A 16,440-nucleotide genomic window follows, 5' to 3' on the forward strand; every position below is an offset into this window, starting at 1 on the left:
ACTCATTTTAATCACATTAAAACAATGCATGCATCGACAGAAAATTACTTAGATAAAACAATTTTCAGGTATAGCTCAATCGCCATGCTTGATTGCATTGTTTACCTAAATTGATGATTGACACGAGAAGCCCAACTTTGAAGGTGCTAATGATAATAATCGGGTAACAGCAAATTAAATTATAATTTGGCAGAACTTTCTGTCTTCCGAACATGTGCAGTACTAGTGTGTATTTAAATTCCAATGACATTTCGACATTACGTAATCGCGTGTTCCGGTTTACATGTACTTATGTAAAAGCTTTGAACACACACAAAAAATGATATTTAGAAATCCTTTAGCGCACGATAAATCTTAGCGCTCAGGGGCTCTTGCGCCAAAGGCGCTAAAATTAGTAGTGCGCCAAATATTCTCGTTTTACAGTACAATTTTTCATTGAGTCAAATGCTAACGTTTTTCGGGCCATTTTTTACACACTTAATATACAACGGATTTTCGCGTTATTTTCCAATCATGGCAAGGAGAACAAGGCGGGTGTGAGCGGTCGGTAGGGGATGATCCCTCCTCCATGACAACTGATTCCACCTCTGATGTTTTGGTCTGTGTGTGCTCTGTTCTTATTTTGTATAATTTAATGGACTTAAGAACTTGAAATGGTTCGTTGTCTCCATATATTTCATGGACATTACAATGTAGCAGACATGCAGTTCCTTTATGTATTGGAACTTTTAAACTCCAGGTTAAAGGACGATAAAAAGTTCTTACCACATTGCGAATTTCCTTAAAAAGGATGCAAATGAACCAACCCTTTTTCTTTGATTATGTGTGCTCATTTTTTAAAAATGAAAATCGCTTGATAAGAAGAAGGAGGAAAACCTACGGAAACAGACTCCTTTTTCAAGATTTTGTTTTACTGTAGTTCTCCCAGGAGGTCACGCCAGTGAACTATGTAACACTATCTGGATTGCGTGATAGATACATTTGGTGGATTGGAATACACTTATCAATAAATTACATTTTGTAGTCAGCCGATAAACTTTTACAAATGGACATTGTCTGACATCTTTACTGATGGTCTAAATGAAACTATCGTAAGTACTTCCTCTCTATTGTGTAAGCGTTTGTAAGGTTTTCTATTAGAGATGACCAGTACAAGCAATGGCGAGGAACAGTTGTAAGAGACTGCCTATCAGACTGTGTGTTATTTTATCACTATGTACAGCTTTATTGAGAGTGACTGGGGCTAAGACATTCTACAGAGGGTTATATGCCAGAGAGGTGGATACTCTCAGGGACACAGGGATTTTCTATGATGTCATTGGAGAACACAGCAATGTACCATCCGTGTCCTCTTGTTTACTTATTTGTCTCAGAACCAAGACTTGTCTGTCCTTCCATTACAACAAGATAGAGGGGCACTGCAGGCTATATAGTAACATTTTCTTCAGTTCTGACATTAGTCAGAAAGGAAACCGGTACTTCCTAGCTCTGAAAGGTAAAATATAAACGGATCTTTATTTTTGTTTGATTTCATAAAAGTTGTTATAGGTTACAAAAGGCATAATTTTACAGTTGGTATTATGCTATTTTCCTTTGCATAATGTCTGTAGCAGACTGTCAAGAGAATGCTTACATCTATGAGAAATCTCTGGGCCTTTGCTGGAAACCATATTCTGAAAAGTTAAACTACACGGAGGCTGTAGATGCCTGTCTAAACGACCGCGGTCAGCTGCTGAGAATACCCTCCTATCAAACGTGGCAGTACCTCAAAGAAGAGCTAGGTAGAGTAGTAGAGGGGAAGCTTGATTTATCTTTCTAAAATACAAAACTTCTCTCTAGTATCCAATCCTGGTAGCCTGAAGAAGCAAATTTGACAAAAATAAGTGTCTGATAAGTGATGGGTGTTCCTAGCTGCTCTCCCTTTGTACGAGCAACAGTCTATATGTCACTTAAGTTATTTTTATAAATTAAGTTTTGACAGAACGCTTTTGGAATTGTAGCTGAACATCCGATGAGTCTCTTCTGGATAGGGAGTTCTACAAATGGAACTCACTTGATCAATGATGACGACACGGTGGCTGATCTAGTTCCGATCGTTACAGAAGAGTTAGAAGAACTGGATCCTAACGGTCGGGTTATCATTGCCAGGGACCAGGAATTCCTGGGGATTGTTGTCTCATCTTCCTCCAGAAACGGCTTTTTATGTCAAGTGGCCACTAGAACAGAGACCTGAGGTGTGCGCGGTGTTAGATTTACATTATGTTGTAAAATAAACAGTACACTTTAATATATGGAAAGATCTATCAGCCGTTGTCCACGAAACACTGGTTTTGACCTAGGCGTATTTTTTCTAAATAAATTAAGTTTAATTGTTGCATGTACCTACAACTGTTTTCACTTGAATTATTCGCGCCTCAGGCTGTCCGTTGGTTCATTTAAGACAAGTTTATCTTTCTCATTATAAATAACGATATGCATTGTATCGAGTATGGCGATGTATGCAGTCTTAGATATGGGAAATATTTGGCCAGGTAAATTTACATCTATCTTAATCACACTGAGCGTTATCAGTTTACACGGGTACAGTAGAACAGAAATGTTTGCTTAGATCGTCGTATCCAAAGACATTTTGACTTTGCTGTGGTTCGAGCGATCTATAAAAAAATATCAGGTATTACATGGGCGTATTCTAACTGAGGACTTTGCAAAGATTGCCGCAATGTCATCAAAATATGTAAGTACACAGTCTAATTTTGCATTATTATTCTCGTGAGTTCATCGACAATCTTTAATTGAAAACTGTGTTTCTTTGGTTTGTCTCCAGGTGCGCTGGCTCACCAGTTTGGTTGTTCTTGGTTTCACTTCTCATACAGGGTATTGTCAAAACATTAAAGTAGAGTACTTTTCATCAGCGACATTACCATGTGATAACAAAGACCTGAACTTTACAATGAACCCTGGCGGACAGTCGGGGGTGGCCAGTAAGTATTGGATCCTCCCCACCGGAAGTCTAGTTGACAATACTTCAAAATCGGACCTGGTGGAGAAAAATGTGTACCGCTGGACTCTGTCCGAAAATTTCAGCAATTTCAATCTTACAATAAACAGGGTAAATGATGAAGACTTTGGAATGTACATTTGTGTCATTGTTTTTCGCGACAGCACTATTAAGATCGTTCGGCGGGGGCTGAACCTGGACGGAGCAGACTTCAGTAAGCTGGAGGAGAAGTATAAAGAGAACGCCATCATCGGGGGAATTGCAGCAGCTTGTCTGTTTGTGGTGTTCTCAGCAGCCTGTGTGATATGGCAATGTCGGTATAGTTCGCGAGAAAAAAGAACCCAGAAGGAGGGGTTAGAGAAAGGCGACCCGACCGAGAAAGCGTTCGATAATTCTGCCATAGAAGTCGACGAAACAAATCATCTGTGATCATATCAATACAAGAAACAATTTAAATAAACCGCATAATCAGAAATTATTAGAAATAACGTAACATGACCAATGATATATACTTCTTGTGGATTACAGAGTTTTGCTAAGTGTAACATAAACGGAAACAGATCACACAGAAATTCTTGTAGATATTATTCAGAATTTAATGCATAACTGATCATTTCTACTCTCGATCTAGTTTTTACTTTAATATCACTTGTCTTCCTATTATCAATGTATCAATGCTTTACATAAATATAATGTGTAACTCTGTCTACGCATTAATGAGTCCCTATCGCACATGCAGCAATGAAATTCACCCATTAATAGATCAGGGCTATAGTAATTGAGATGTATACATTAGTTTGATAAAATGATTTTTTTACAAACGTAAAACTAGTTGCGTTGATACTCAGACAGTGCGCAAGTAAATGGGGTACCGTTATATACAGCACATTTGTATATTTGTTTATTTAAACGTAAACATAAAACTTGTCTTTACCCCTTAAAGTAGGATTCTTCTCATATTTCTTGTATTTAAAAATCAATGAAATTTTCACAGAATCAAAAAGACAATATCAGTAAGTGATAGTATTAGTGAAATTAAATTTGACCTTTTTATATGAGAGGCAAGGTCAGATCAAGGTCATTATATTTTTCCTTGACATTTAGAATAAAAAATACTGTTGCAAATCATGCGATGCCTACTTCTATTTCAAAAGGTTAAAATAAGTTCTTTTTGCATAAAAATATTACTATATCGGGTCTATAGCATGATCAAAATTTTCATGATAATAGTTTTTTAACAACTGGATTTTGGCTTAATCAATTTTGCTGATTTTTTCTTAATTTTTCACTGTATATATTCAACTTTATTTCATATCCTTCCTACATTTAACTTTTTCTTATTTTCACATATAATAAAGTAGTCTTATAAATGTACAAAATGATACAAACACAAAAAGTTTTGATCGTTTACCAAGAGAGAAAAAATACTCAAAAATGGCTCAAATCTGTACTTTGATTGGAAGCGTATATTAAAAGCTTACATAGTTCTAGTTTGTTTGAAAAATCATATTTATTTTATATATTATGAAAGTTAAGTCCCTTATTATTAATTTAACTTACATTTGAAAATTTCTTCAAGTCTTTTGATTGTATAAAAATTCTAACTACATGTATATTCATTGCTCTGTTATAATTTTGAGAGGCAGAAAAGCAGATATTTTCATACGCCATCATTCCGCCAAAAATATTGTCCATGCTAGTTTTCAAACGCAGTTTACCATTTCTATTTTAAGTTGTACAATTGTGATGAGGAAAGAAAATATGGTCTTTTAAATCCCTTACATCTAATTATATAAGACGTATAAGCAAATATACTTTGAATGTTTCATCTAGTCAGAAACCAGAGAGGAATCCTACCTTAACTGTCATTGAAAATGAGAGGAATGAAGAGAAAGAACTGTGATCGATCTCAGAAACATTATAAACAAAAGAAAACTAGCTAGGACATGAACAGGTGCCCCCTGGAATTAACAAAAGTAAGATCATGTGCCTTTATCCTCTATCCACCGTGAGCTTCATATCCTGGTCAGCTACATTCCGTAGTCAAATTCAAAATAAAAACATTGGTAATAAATTTAAATTAATCGATTCATCCAAAATACAATGATAATCTATATTTACTATCAAGGTCATTTTTAAGAATATGGATTCAACTATAAATTTAACAAAAGAAAAGTCCTACGTTTTTCCCATCTGATTTACACCACTTCTAGAATATGTGCAGAATAGTACGTCTGAACTTTTACTGATATACCGTACAGCACTTAAAATTTTTGTATTAAGAATTTTTGGACAGGATGGAAAGTGAGCACACTTTTTTTTAACCTTGAAAATGTCTCTCTCAATGTGTAAATGTTTTACTGTACTTAATTTTTTCCAGTTTGCATGCATTTAATGTAAATTAAAGTTTATTGAAAGTATATATTCAACGTCACACCAGTTATTCAAACGTATAAATTTCGGTGTTGCATGGGCATCGGTACCAGGGGGAGGAGGGGTTTTAGTCACACAAATGTTTTGCAAAGATATAAATAATATACTAGTAGGCATTTTAAAAAAAATTGGGGCTTACCGGGGGATGACCATTTTCAAGGGGCCAGCGATGCTTTGCTGTCATAAAAAGAGCTGGGATGAAGACTCGATGTATATTCTTCTCAATAAGGGTAAACTAAAAACATGTAAATTAGAACATTTTTCGGAAGGTATATTTATTAAAAATTGATTCTTTCAACTACTAAAAACTAAGTCTAGAATTTTTGGTTTATACATATTTTTGTTCAAAGTGCGTTAAATGTCCACATGGTAAAAAATTGTTGATGAACATTCTTAACGCACTTTGAAAATTTTTTTCAAAGTGCGAATTATTTCCTACCGATGATTTTAACGCACTTTGAAAAAAATTTTCAAAGTGCGTAATTTTTTCAAAGTGCGTTGTCGCAATGGCTTTTATGAAATTTAAGAATCCAGTAAACTGTATATAGGTAAAGTAAATTCATATTTGGTTGACTGGAGTGTTAACCTTAAAAGTTTTAATTTTAAAGAATTTCATTTTTAGAAGGTGAACTGTGAATATGTTGGATTTCCCAAATTAATAAAATAATTTTGATAATGAGCCTGCAATCAAAAACGATAATGATATCATCTTTGCCGATTGGAACCATTATATTGTTTATATAGTCTTTGTAATTCTTTGATCGCCTCCGATTTAGTGAAAATGGAAGAAGAGATGTTTTGCATATTGTTTTCTAAATTTTTTAATATGAATTATCTTCAACATTAACCCCATTCTGAAAAAAGTTCAGACCATTCTTTTGATATTTAGCCCATTAACTCTTGACATAGAACTATTGATCAAAGTGGATTAAATATATTAAATGTATCAGACCTATGTTACAACTGCGTATTAAAAGATTGAGGGGTAATATGAAAAACATCTATCCTTCTGTATTTAATAATCCATAAGTGATAGCAGAATTAAATAGATTACATGATCAGTACGTACTGGTCCTTGTTGAAAAACCAGGTAACAACATTGTCTTCGTTTGTATGGCTCATTATATTAATTGTATTTTAGAAGAACTTGAATTTAATTCTACAAGTGGTACATGTAATCCAACTTATAGTTTTATACTCATAGTTCCATTTCTTAAGAGTAGATTCTTCAAAATCATATGTCAGTTTTGAATAATTTAACATCCCAAAAACAACCAAAACGAATTTGAATTACATGTACCATATCTATATTGGATTCCCAAATTAAAAAAAAATCCTTACAAAGATACATAGAGGGTGCCAGTTAATGTTCAACTCTTTCTTTTACTCCTCCCTAAGATATTAACAGTAGTGAAGGAAAAACTTCAAATATACTGTGCAACAATATACTGTGGTCTCTTCATACCTCGAAAACAACGAAAATTATAAACCCCCACGAAAATTTGTGATTTCACAATATTCGAGAAGTGCTCTAAATCAGATGTTGATACTTAAAAAAATTCAAAGGAACTTTTGAACAATTCGAAATCACGTGATTTTTTTATATATCATTTACAGCTGCTTCTTCAATAAAAAAAACACAATTTTTCAACCTTTACACAACCATTCTCAAAATTAGAGAAAAAAAATATTCTGATGGTGTAAAATTCATTTCGAAGATGAATAAAATATATTTTAAACTAATCATCTATGTGATTTTGGGAAACCAGGCTTTTTTAATTTCATTGAAATTCCTTTTTGGGTAAAAACGGGCCCCGTTATAAGCAGACTTATTTTTGTTATTTGAAGCAGAATTTGTAAAATTATTTTGTTAAAAAACACTTGCTGTGTACACACAACTCGACTTTTAGATATATTGAAGTTGAAATCAGTTAACAATGGTTATTTCCATTCTAGTGTCGATTCGATATATCCCGGTGAGTTTGAGATAAAAGATATCATAGAGTCTGACACATCTGTTCTACTTGTATATTTTATTTGAAAAAAAACGTTAATGGTAATTAACAGACCTTTTTTTTGATAAACGTGATGACTTTAACTTTTCTATCGTCAACTTCTTATATGTGCAGAAATATACACTTGCTGTGGCCTTCAACTCGACATTTTGATATCGACGACGTATTGTCAATTAATATCTTTATCACCTGTACGTATGAACAATTTCTAGAGAGAGGTAAATTATTGACAAACAAGTTGATGAAACAAGAATTTCAGCAATATCGTTTAATGTCTTCATTTCGTAAGTTCTATGGTCGATACCATGGCCTTGTCAGCTAACACAATTTATCATTGAGTCAAATGCTGACTGACGTTTTTCATACTAATTGTTAGTCTATTTTTACACACTGAATAACGACAAATTTTTCCATTATTTTCCAATCACGACAAGAAGCACATGGCGGGTGTGACCGGTCGACAAGGGATCCTCACTCTTCCATGACATCTGATCCCACCTCTGATATTTCAGAGGTTCGTGTTTGCTCTGCTCCTATTTTGTATTGTTTCATGGATTTTTGAGCATTAATAGTGTTCGTTATCTCCATATATTTCATACTACATATAATTATTTAAAACATATACAAGAATGATGCAATTGACAGCATCTGCTATTATGAACAAATTTGTTTTATAATTTTTAAAGATCTCAGTTTTTTCTTAATATATGCTGTAAATTCAGAAACTAAACTGCAAAACTCGTGGCTCAAATTTGTTCAATCTCCTTAGAAAAGTGAATAGGATTTCGCCTTCTGCCAGTGTGGAAGAAAACCTTTCGATTTCCCTTAAGAAATAAAGTCATTGATATCGAACTTTACTACAAGTCTGTGGTAGGAGGAATTATTTCGAAACCTATACATTACATCAGCAGTTTGTTAGAGTATTAAAAGTCACTTTGAAATAAAACTTGCACCCCTTACATTTTCAGTAAGGACTATTACAACTTTAAAAGACTTGTGCCGTTTATAAAGTTTAAAACACAAATATAAAATACACAAGTGACACAGCAGTACCCTCAAGATAATGACTAATTAGGCAGCAATTTATATTCCAAAACGGGAGAGATATCGCAGCAATGCACAAGTGACGCAGCAGTGCTCTCAAGGAATAAATTCTCATGTTATATTGATGATTTTATTGAAAATATGTTAAAAGTATCACAGAAAAGACACTTCCTTCATAAGATCAGAAATCCATTTTCAACACAATCATACAAAGGTACTGAGCATTTTATGGTTACTTCAGTCTCACACTCTTAGAATCAGGATAAAATCTCCATGAAATCAAAGGAAGGTGAATCAGATGAATTTTTGCAGAGTTGCAAGACGGTTTTGAAAAAAAAAAATTGTGTCATAAATATTGAAATAGAAAATATAAAATAACTGGTAAAAATTGGAACGTTCTGTGAAAAAAAAATTTGATTTTTCACAGGATTAGTCAAGGAAATTGAATTTGGCTTGAGTAACTTGACCTGTTTTTTGAATCGTTGCTTTCACTTCCAACTCTGTGCCCCCAAAAATCATTTCACAGGTGACACTTCTGTTACGCCCGCCTGACGTGTCTGGCATTTTCACCTCCATCTCCCCCAGTTTTTTACATCCATCATCGGTGACATAGCCTGGATTTGATTCGGTGCAGGTGTAAATTTGGAAACACATGGATGTTTGATCATCCTCCACTGGCGTATAAGTATTGTCACTTTGAGCCTCTCCAAACCTTAATGTCTGTCCTTTTTCTACATGCTTGGAAAATATGTCAATGCACTTAGTGAGGTTTCCATATTTCTTTTTCTTTTCTGCTGGGTGAATACTTGGATTAAAGTTGACTGTTGTAGCTACACCGTATGTATATTTGGCAATACGAGAGGAAATGGTGGCAGGTTTGTGTCCAAACAACACTGCCCCCTTGAGGACTGCAAGCCCAGCTTCAGGGGGAATAATTACTCTCATATCTGGAAAAGATTGCTTGATCATGTGTTGTAGAATTGGAGACTCAGAAAACCCCCCGACCATTATTATGTTGTTGGTTCCTGAGATCTCGGGTTTATTTAGTAGGTCTCTAACATGATCCACAATTTGATCCCCTGCCACTTCAAACAAGCTCTTGATCACCTCTGCTGTTATTCTGCATTTGTCCCCAACCCATGTAATTTTTCCTGAGAACTTGGTATTCTCTATTGTCTCTTTGATATCCTCTCCCGTATCCTCTTCAAAAGTCTCCACCAAAGATATTGGAATTTTAATGGTGACTTTGCCCTTTGTGTCACCTGTAATGGCACGCTTCTTGGTTTCAAATTCTCTATACATGTCCACATAATCAGCTGTATGTGAGCCGGCAAATTCAAGGATGATGGGGGCTCCAACTATTTTGATCAGCATCTGTTTGTAGGCCTCGTCCACCTGGGTCCCTCCCCAGGCTCCTCCGCTAGCTTTGTACAGCTCCTTTAGGTTGAGGTCGGGTTGTACTTCATGAACCGTGATATCCACTGTTCCTCCTTTAAAATACAGAAGTGATTTAAAACTCCAGAATATATCTCATTCATATTTGAATGGAGAGTCTATTGAACAGTATTTTACAATTGATATCTCAAATCCTGGGATGACTCAAGGTTTTTCTTAGTCCTACCAAGTTTGAGATAAAGAGGTTAACTGTACCTAAAAATGCAGTGAGTTAAGTTTTTTAACACTTGATTGTTCGAGGGATGGTTTCTGATGTGGATAGACTATGACTGGTGTAACATTAATGACAACTAAGTATTACAGAAATAAACCTAAATCATACCTCCACAGTCCAGTACCAGGTATTTGCTTCCTTTGGAAAAGGCCCCAAATCCTTGGACTCCCCCCTCTGACTGTAGCCGCTCTACAGGGAGATGTTTACAGTACAGTGAGGCTGCCTCAGGCTCCAGGGCTATCAGTAACTGGTCCCCGGATATCCCAGCCTAAAGGAAAAATAAAAATCTCATCATCTAAAAAGCAATCCCCAAACCAAAATATTCTAAAAATGATTGTTTTAAACTGTTTTCTAATTTCACCTCTGGCTCTATGATGTAACCATTTTTTTTAAAAACTCAAAGCCCTATTTATAGGTTCTTGTTTGTTTGGGGGGTTTTCCCCTAGCATTTGTATTATTTTCAGTGTTAAGATTCTTTACGTTTGTGTAGTTACCAAAATTAATGTGAGTATTATATTTCATAAAAGAAATTTTTAACAAAATTAACTCTAAAAATTTGAGTTTGTAGACTTTTTGTTGACTTTTCCCTGATGCCATTTATATCTTACCCTCACTGCCGCCTCTCTCATAAACTGTTTGGCAGGATCGTCCCAGATAGCGGGCACAGTCAGGACCCATTGTATATCAGTTTCTCTCACCCCCGTGGCTCGGTTCTCTAGAGTATGTAGTAGGTGACCTCTCAGGAATTTAATGGCCGCTGAAAACACATCCAAGGCCACCATCTCCTTCCCATCTATAGATTTGATTTTGACTGCTTTTGTAAGAGGTTCCTGTGATAAATATGTACAACATCATAGCCTAAATGACGACATACAGTCTGCTAATTACAAACACTCGTCATAAATTCAAAGCTTCTTTATACAAAAATACTAAAAACTTGATGAATATTTCAAAAATTCTAACATCTTGAATTTCTCTTTCTGTATTGACTTATGCCCTGTTCACACGGAGAGTTTAATTTGAATTAAACGTAAGTTTACTGCGAATTAGCTTCGCTTAGCGTTCACACGGAGAATTTAATGCGAATTAGTTTAATTTGAATTAGTTTAATGCGCATTAAATTACTTCGCATTTGCTCCTTGTGAATGCTAAGCGAAGCTAATTCGAATTAAATTTTGACGCATGCGTAAGGCCAGAATTAAACCACAGGACACGTGTTGGTGGTTATATATAGGTATTTGTGCTATATTTGGTTCAAAAATTAAGGGAAAGTATGTTAATCACTAAAATCATTGGATACCTGTAGCCTCTACATGATGTATCAAAGGATAGCTCTGCATACATGACGTGATTTACAAATGACGTCATAATAGACTTACTGACGCCTGACTGCAGAAGAAAATTTTTAATTCGCATTAGTTTACTTTGCATTAGCTGTCGTGTGAACGCAATTTAATTCGCATTAATTTGATTCACATTAGTTTACTTTGCACTAATTTACTGCGAATTAAACTCGTCGTGTGAACAGCGCATTAAAACAGGGTGGTCTTTCAGAATCAAAATAACAGGGGACATTGAAAAGTAGGAGTTTGGGGTTCCTACCCTAACAGGATGTTGATGCCCAGATTGGTATTACCAGAATAACTGGAGGAAATCACATATTTTCGTAAGGTCAAATTTTTGTAATTTGAGGAAAAACTCTTGATCGTGAGGATTTGATTTCGTGGATGTAGAATCTTTGATTGTTGTTAATATGTATGTCACATTTTATATTTCGTGGTGGACATGAATTTGTGGGTCTCTTCACACCACAAAAACTACGAAAATTAAACACCCAGGAAAATTTGTGACTTCACAGTTAATACAAAAATTTCTCAGCCCCCAGATCTTATGGACAATCCTTACTTAAAATAATTTTCACAGATTGCGAGATGAACTTGCCTCTTGGTTAAAGAGTGACATCTTGAACCTCTTGAAGTAATACCAGTCCTCATGCTCCTCTTCCTCAGCCAGTTCTGAATATTTATCCTCAGCTTCATAACCAAACGAGTCGAACACTTTGTCTTTATTGAACAGAACACATGTGGGGGTCTTTAGGGACACCAGACTCCTCGAGCCCGCTGTCCAGTTGTTGGAGCTGACCTTCAAAGGGTCGTTCTCGTATTCATGTTTAAAAGAAAATGCATAACCGCTGTAGGTGGTACCAAAGTCAATGGCTGCCACCAGCAGCTTACTGGTAGAGGACATGTTCTCTATGTCCCAAGTCTGTAAATAAACCAGAAGTCTCTGTCGAGACTGAAGCTCTACTGGTTTGTACTTATAGCAAAGGAAGAGAAAAGTTCTTAAGAAGTTGGGAATTGAAACTTTACCACAGCAATAAATAGAATAATGATCCTTGATTAAGTCTCTTTATGTTCTTAGTATAGTCTACTTGCATGCCACATTATATTAAAATCAGACCAAAACTGTAGGAGGAGTAGCATTTTGAGATTTTTTAACAGAAATTTCTATTTTTAGTTACCATGGCAACACCGTTCATCGAAATCAAAAACCAATATACAGAATTACGTATCTTACTTTAGTCTACTTGTGTGCCAAGTTATATTGAAATCAGACCAAAACTGTAGGAGGAGTAGCATTTTGAAAGAATTTCACAGAAATTTCTATTTTTAGTAACCACAGCAACACCGTTCATCGAAATCAAAAACCGATAAAAAGAATTATGTACCTTAGTGTAGTCTACTTGTGTGCCAAGTTATATTGAAATCAGACTAAAACTGTAGAAGGAGTAGCATTTTGAAAGAATTTCACAGAAATTTCTATTTTTAGTAACCACGGAACACCATTCATCAAAATCAAAAACTGATAAAGAGAATTATGTATCTTAGTGTAGTCTACTTGTGTGCAAAGTTATATTGAAATCAGACTAAAACTGTAGAAGGAGTAGCATTTTGAAAGAATTTCACAGAAATTTCTATTTTTAGTAACCACGGCAACACCGTTCATCGAAATTAAAAACCGATACACAGAATTGTGTATCTTAGTGTAGTCTACTTGTGTGCCAAGTTATATTGAAATCAGACTAAAACTGTAGAAGGAGTGGCATTTTGAAAGAATTTCACAGAAATTTCTATTTTTAGTAACCACGGAACACCGTTCATCAAAATCAAAAACTGATAAACAGAATTATGTATCTTATTGTAGTCTACTTGTGTGCCAAGTTATATTGAAATCAGACTAAAACTGTAGAAGGAGTAGCATTTTGAAAGAATTTCACAGAAATTTCTATTTTTACTAACCACGGCAACATCGTTCATCGAAATCAAAAACCGATATACAGAATTATGTATCTTAGTGTAGTCTACTTGTGTGCCAAGTTATATTGAAATCAGACTAAAACTGTAGGAGGAGTAGCATTTTGAAAGAATTTCACAGAAATTTCTATTTTTTGTAACCACAGCAACACCGTTCATCGAAATCAAAAACCGATACAAAGAATTATGTATCTTAGTGTAGTCTACTTGTGTGCCAAGTTATATTGAAATCAGACTAAAACTGTAGAAGGAGTAGCATTTTGAAAGAATTTCACAGAAATTTCTATTTTTAGTAACCACGGCAACACCGTTCATCAAAATCAAAAACTGATAAACAGAATTATGTATCTTAGTGTAGTCTACTTGTGTGCCAAGTTATATTGAAATCAGACTAAAACTGTAGAAGGAGTAGCATTTTGAAAGAATTTCACAGAAATTTCTATTTTTAGTAACCACGGCAACACCGTTCATCGAAATCAAAAACCGATATATAGAATTGTGTATCTTAGTGTAGTCTACTTGTGTGCCAAGTTATACTGAAATCAGACTAAAACTGTACGAGGAGTAGCATTTTGAAAGAATTTCACAGAAATTTCTATTTTTAGTAACCACGGCAACACCGTTCATCAAAATCAAAAACCGATACATAGAATTATGTATCTTAGTGTAGTCTACTTGTGTGCCAAGTTATATTGAAATCAGACTAAAACTGTAGGAGGAGTAGCATTTTGAAAGAATTTCACAGAAATTTCTATTTTTAGTAACCACGGCAACACCGTTCATCGAAATCAAAAACCGATACAAAGAATTATGTATCTTAGTGTAGTCTACTTGTGTGCCAAGTTATATTGAAATCAGACCAAAACTGTAGGAGGAGTAGCATTTTGAAAAATTGTTTACAGACAGACAGACAGACAGACAGACAGACAGACGGACGGACAGACAGACAGACAGACAGACAGACGGACGGACGACGGACGCATTACTATCGCATAAGCTCTTCTGGTCTCTGACCAGTAGAGCTAAAAAATTGCATACACTAAGGTTTGCTTTCTTTTAGATTGTGCCTGGTCAGTACTGTGTGTGATATACAATATCTTGAGACTTCATATTTTAATATTTGTCACAAATGCACGTACACATTAAACAGGTCCAGGAAAATCACTATATTTAGATATATAGGTAAATCTACCTATATAGCTTTATTTACCTATATAATATAGCTTTATTTAGCTATTCCAGAGTAAATTTCTGTTTTATGAAAAGCAGACAAAAAATCGCATAATCATGATAATGAGGCAGTATTAGTTTTCAACTTTGAAAGGGACTGTAAACAATTCACCAAAAACCCACTTATAAAAATGTTTCTCCTTTTGTGCAATTGCAATCAAAGATCTAAAAGTTTTGGGGCTATGTACATGTATAACAGTTAATATGTAAGTAAGCAACTACTTTAACAAAGACAAGCAGTTTTGGTCAACAAGATAATTGATTGGTAATAATTAAGCACAATGCAAGGCAATCACACTTAGTCATGCCTCACCGCACTTCCAGCTATCAAAACAATAGAGATGTATTTTTTGGTTAAAAAGTGTTTATAAGGGGCAATGTTTTTACTATCTATGCCCTTGGTTGTTTTTATCAAACCTTTTAAAAAATATATCAGCCATAACTTACATGCGACTTTTTGTCTGCTTTTCATAAAACAGAAACTTATTCTAAAATAGCTAAATATAGCTATATTATATAGGTAAATAAAGCTATATAGGTAGATTTACCTATATAGCTAAATATAGTGATTTTCCTGGACCTGTTAAACATGTTAAATATGAATTAGAAATCCATGTTAATTCATAAAACATTTAGATAAGTTAAGTACAATGTGTCTATTGCTTCTGGTATAGATATACATGTACACTCCCAATACACTCGTCATTTCCCTGAACATATTTGATACGGTGATACATACATGTATTATATCAATAATGGTGCGATGATCAATCACATAAATATATACCCTTGACAATCTATTTTGACTTTTAAACAATTTTTCAAATGAATTATTTAAAAAATTAACGACTGTGCAAATTTAGTTTCCATTGAATCCTATCAAAAACTTAAAACGAAAGTAGACATTTCAGGCTGGTGACATGCTTTCATGTTAGTACGTTTCCCATCCATATTTTCTTACAAGATGTATTTAAATATAGCGAGAAATATAGCTATTTATAAAATAAATCATACAGGTGGCATTACCTTCGTATTAACAAAATCAAAAGTGTGTATCCCATTTGTCCACTGGAACTGTCGCCATATTTCTTCCTAAATGGAGAGGGTATCCTAATCTATAAATAGAATATAGGGGCCGATAACTTGGAACTTATGAATGAATATTTTAACAGTTCAAGCATGTATCAGAATTTTTACTAACCTTTTGTTGAGCTCTTATATGCTTTTAGAGGAAAAGGGAAAAATATAAGAGTGAAAACTGTCGTATTATTAAATCAGGCTAAAAGACTTTAATCTTTATTCAAGTCGAAAACTGTGAGTGTACTCAGGAAGGGGTGGATCAAGCATTTCAATGCACTTATATTGATAGTTATTTTGTTAAATAAAGACTTTTAAAGGACCAACACAAAGCAATGCGTATATAAAAGTTACAGTTCTGTGCATTATATCATCATGGATATTAAAATGAATAATTATCAATCGGTTTATAGCCAATAGGCCTATATATAGCATTACATATACATTATATATATAGATTAAAAGTCTACAAAACTGGAGCAGAGCAAACACGGACCTCCAAAACATCAGAGGTGGGATCAGATGCCATGGATAAGTGAGCATCACCCGCCGTGTGCTCCTTGTCATAATCGGGAAATAACGTAAAAATCCGTCGGCAATTCAGTGTATAAATAATGGACTAACAATTAGTATGAAAAACATCAGTCAGCATTTGACTTA

The 16,440-nt window shown here is 34.5% G+C and overlaps 3 protein-coding genes across 3 annotated transcripts; 2 read left to right on the forward strand and 1 right to left on the reverse strand.

The window, feature by feature from the left end:
• Positions 1–1,151: 1,151 nt before the first annotated feature.
• Positions 1,152–2,370, forward strand: LOC134277420 (uncharacterized). The gene is made up of 3 exons (XM_062759752.1): positions 1,152–1,495; positions 1,611–1,781; positions 2,001–2,370. Exons 1-3 carry the CDS (start codon positions 1,159–1,161, stop codon positions 2,231–2,233), a joined length of 741 nt encoding a protein of 246 aa, XP_062615736.1. The 5' UTR covers positions 1,152–1,158; the 3' UTR covers positions 2,234–2,370.
• A 129-nt stretch (positions 2,371–2,499) lies between these two features.
• Positions 2,500–3,826, forward strand: LOC134277421 (uncharacterized). The gene is made up of 2 exons (XM_062759753.1): positions 2,500–2,734; positions 2,825–3,826. The coding sequence occupies exons 1-2, from the start codon at positions 2,720–2,722 to the stop codon at positions 3,425–3,427; spliced, it is 618 nt and encodes a 205-aa protein (XP_062615737.1). The 5' UTR covers positions 2,500–2,719; the 3' UTR covers positions 3,428–3,826.
• A 4,778-nt stretch (positions 3,827–8,604) lies between these two features.
• LOC134277428 (heat shock 70 kDa protein 12B-like) lies at positions 8,605–15,843 on the reverse strand. The gene is made up of 5 exons (XM_062759761.1): positions 15,718–15,843; positions 12,097–12,424; positions 10,768–10,991; positions 10,268–10,427; positions 8,605–9,980 (listed from the first exon to the last, which is right to left on the reverse strand). Exons 1-5 carry the CDS (start codon positions 15,724–15,726, stop codon positions 8,920–8,922), a joined length of 1,782 nt encoding a protein of 593 aa, XP_062615745.1. The 5' UTR covers positions 15,727–15,843; the 3' UTR covers positions 8,605–8,919.
• Between the last annotated feature and the right edge of the window lie 597 nt (positions 15,844–16,440).

Source organism: Saccostrea cucullata, unplaced genomic scaffold, assembly GCF_032062105.1.
Source record: "Saccostrea cucullata isolate Sc308-1 unplaced genomic scaffold, CSIRO_AGI_Scuc_v1 ctg98, whole genome shotgun sequence".
In the NCBI taxonomy this organism is placed as follows: Eukaryota; Metazoa; Mollusca; class Bivalvia; order Ostreida; family Ostreidae; genus Saccostrea; species Saccostrea cuccullata.

Bases quoted from the DNA above. Each gene is read 5' to 3' on its own strand.
- LOC134277420 (XM_062759752.1), top strand. From the start codon at position 1,159: ATGGCGAGGAACAGTTGTAAGAGACTGCCTATCAGACTGTGTGTTATT. The intron at 1,496-1,610 runs GTAAAATATAAA...TAATGTCTGTAG, and splicing joins GTACTTCCTAGCTCTGAAAG to CAGACTGTCAAGAGAATGCT. The intron at 1,782-2,000 runs GTAGAGTAGTAG...TTGGAATTGTAG, and splicing joins GTACCTCAAAGAAGAGCTAG to CTGAACATCCGATGAGTCTC.
- LOC134277428 (XM_062759761.1), bottom strand. The intron at 10,992-12,096 runs GTTCATCTCGCA...CATATTTATCAC, and splicing joins ACTCTTTAACCAAGAGGCAA to AGGAACCTCTTACAAAAGCA. The intron at 10,428-10,767 runs GTAAGATATAAA...TTTTTCCTTTAG, and splicing joins TGAGAGAGGCGGCAGTGAGG to GCTGGGATATCCGGGGACCA.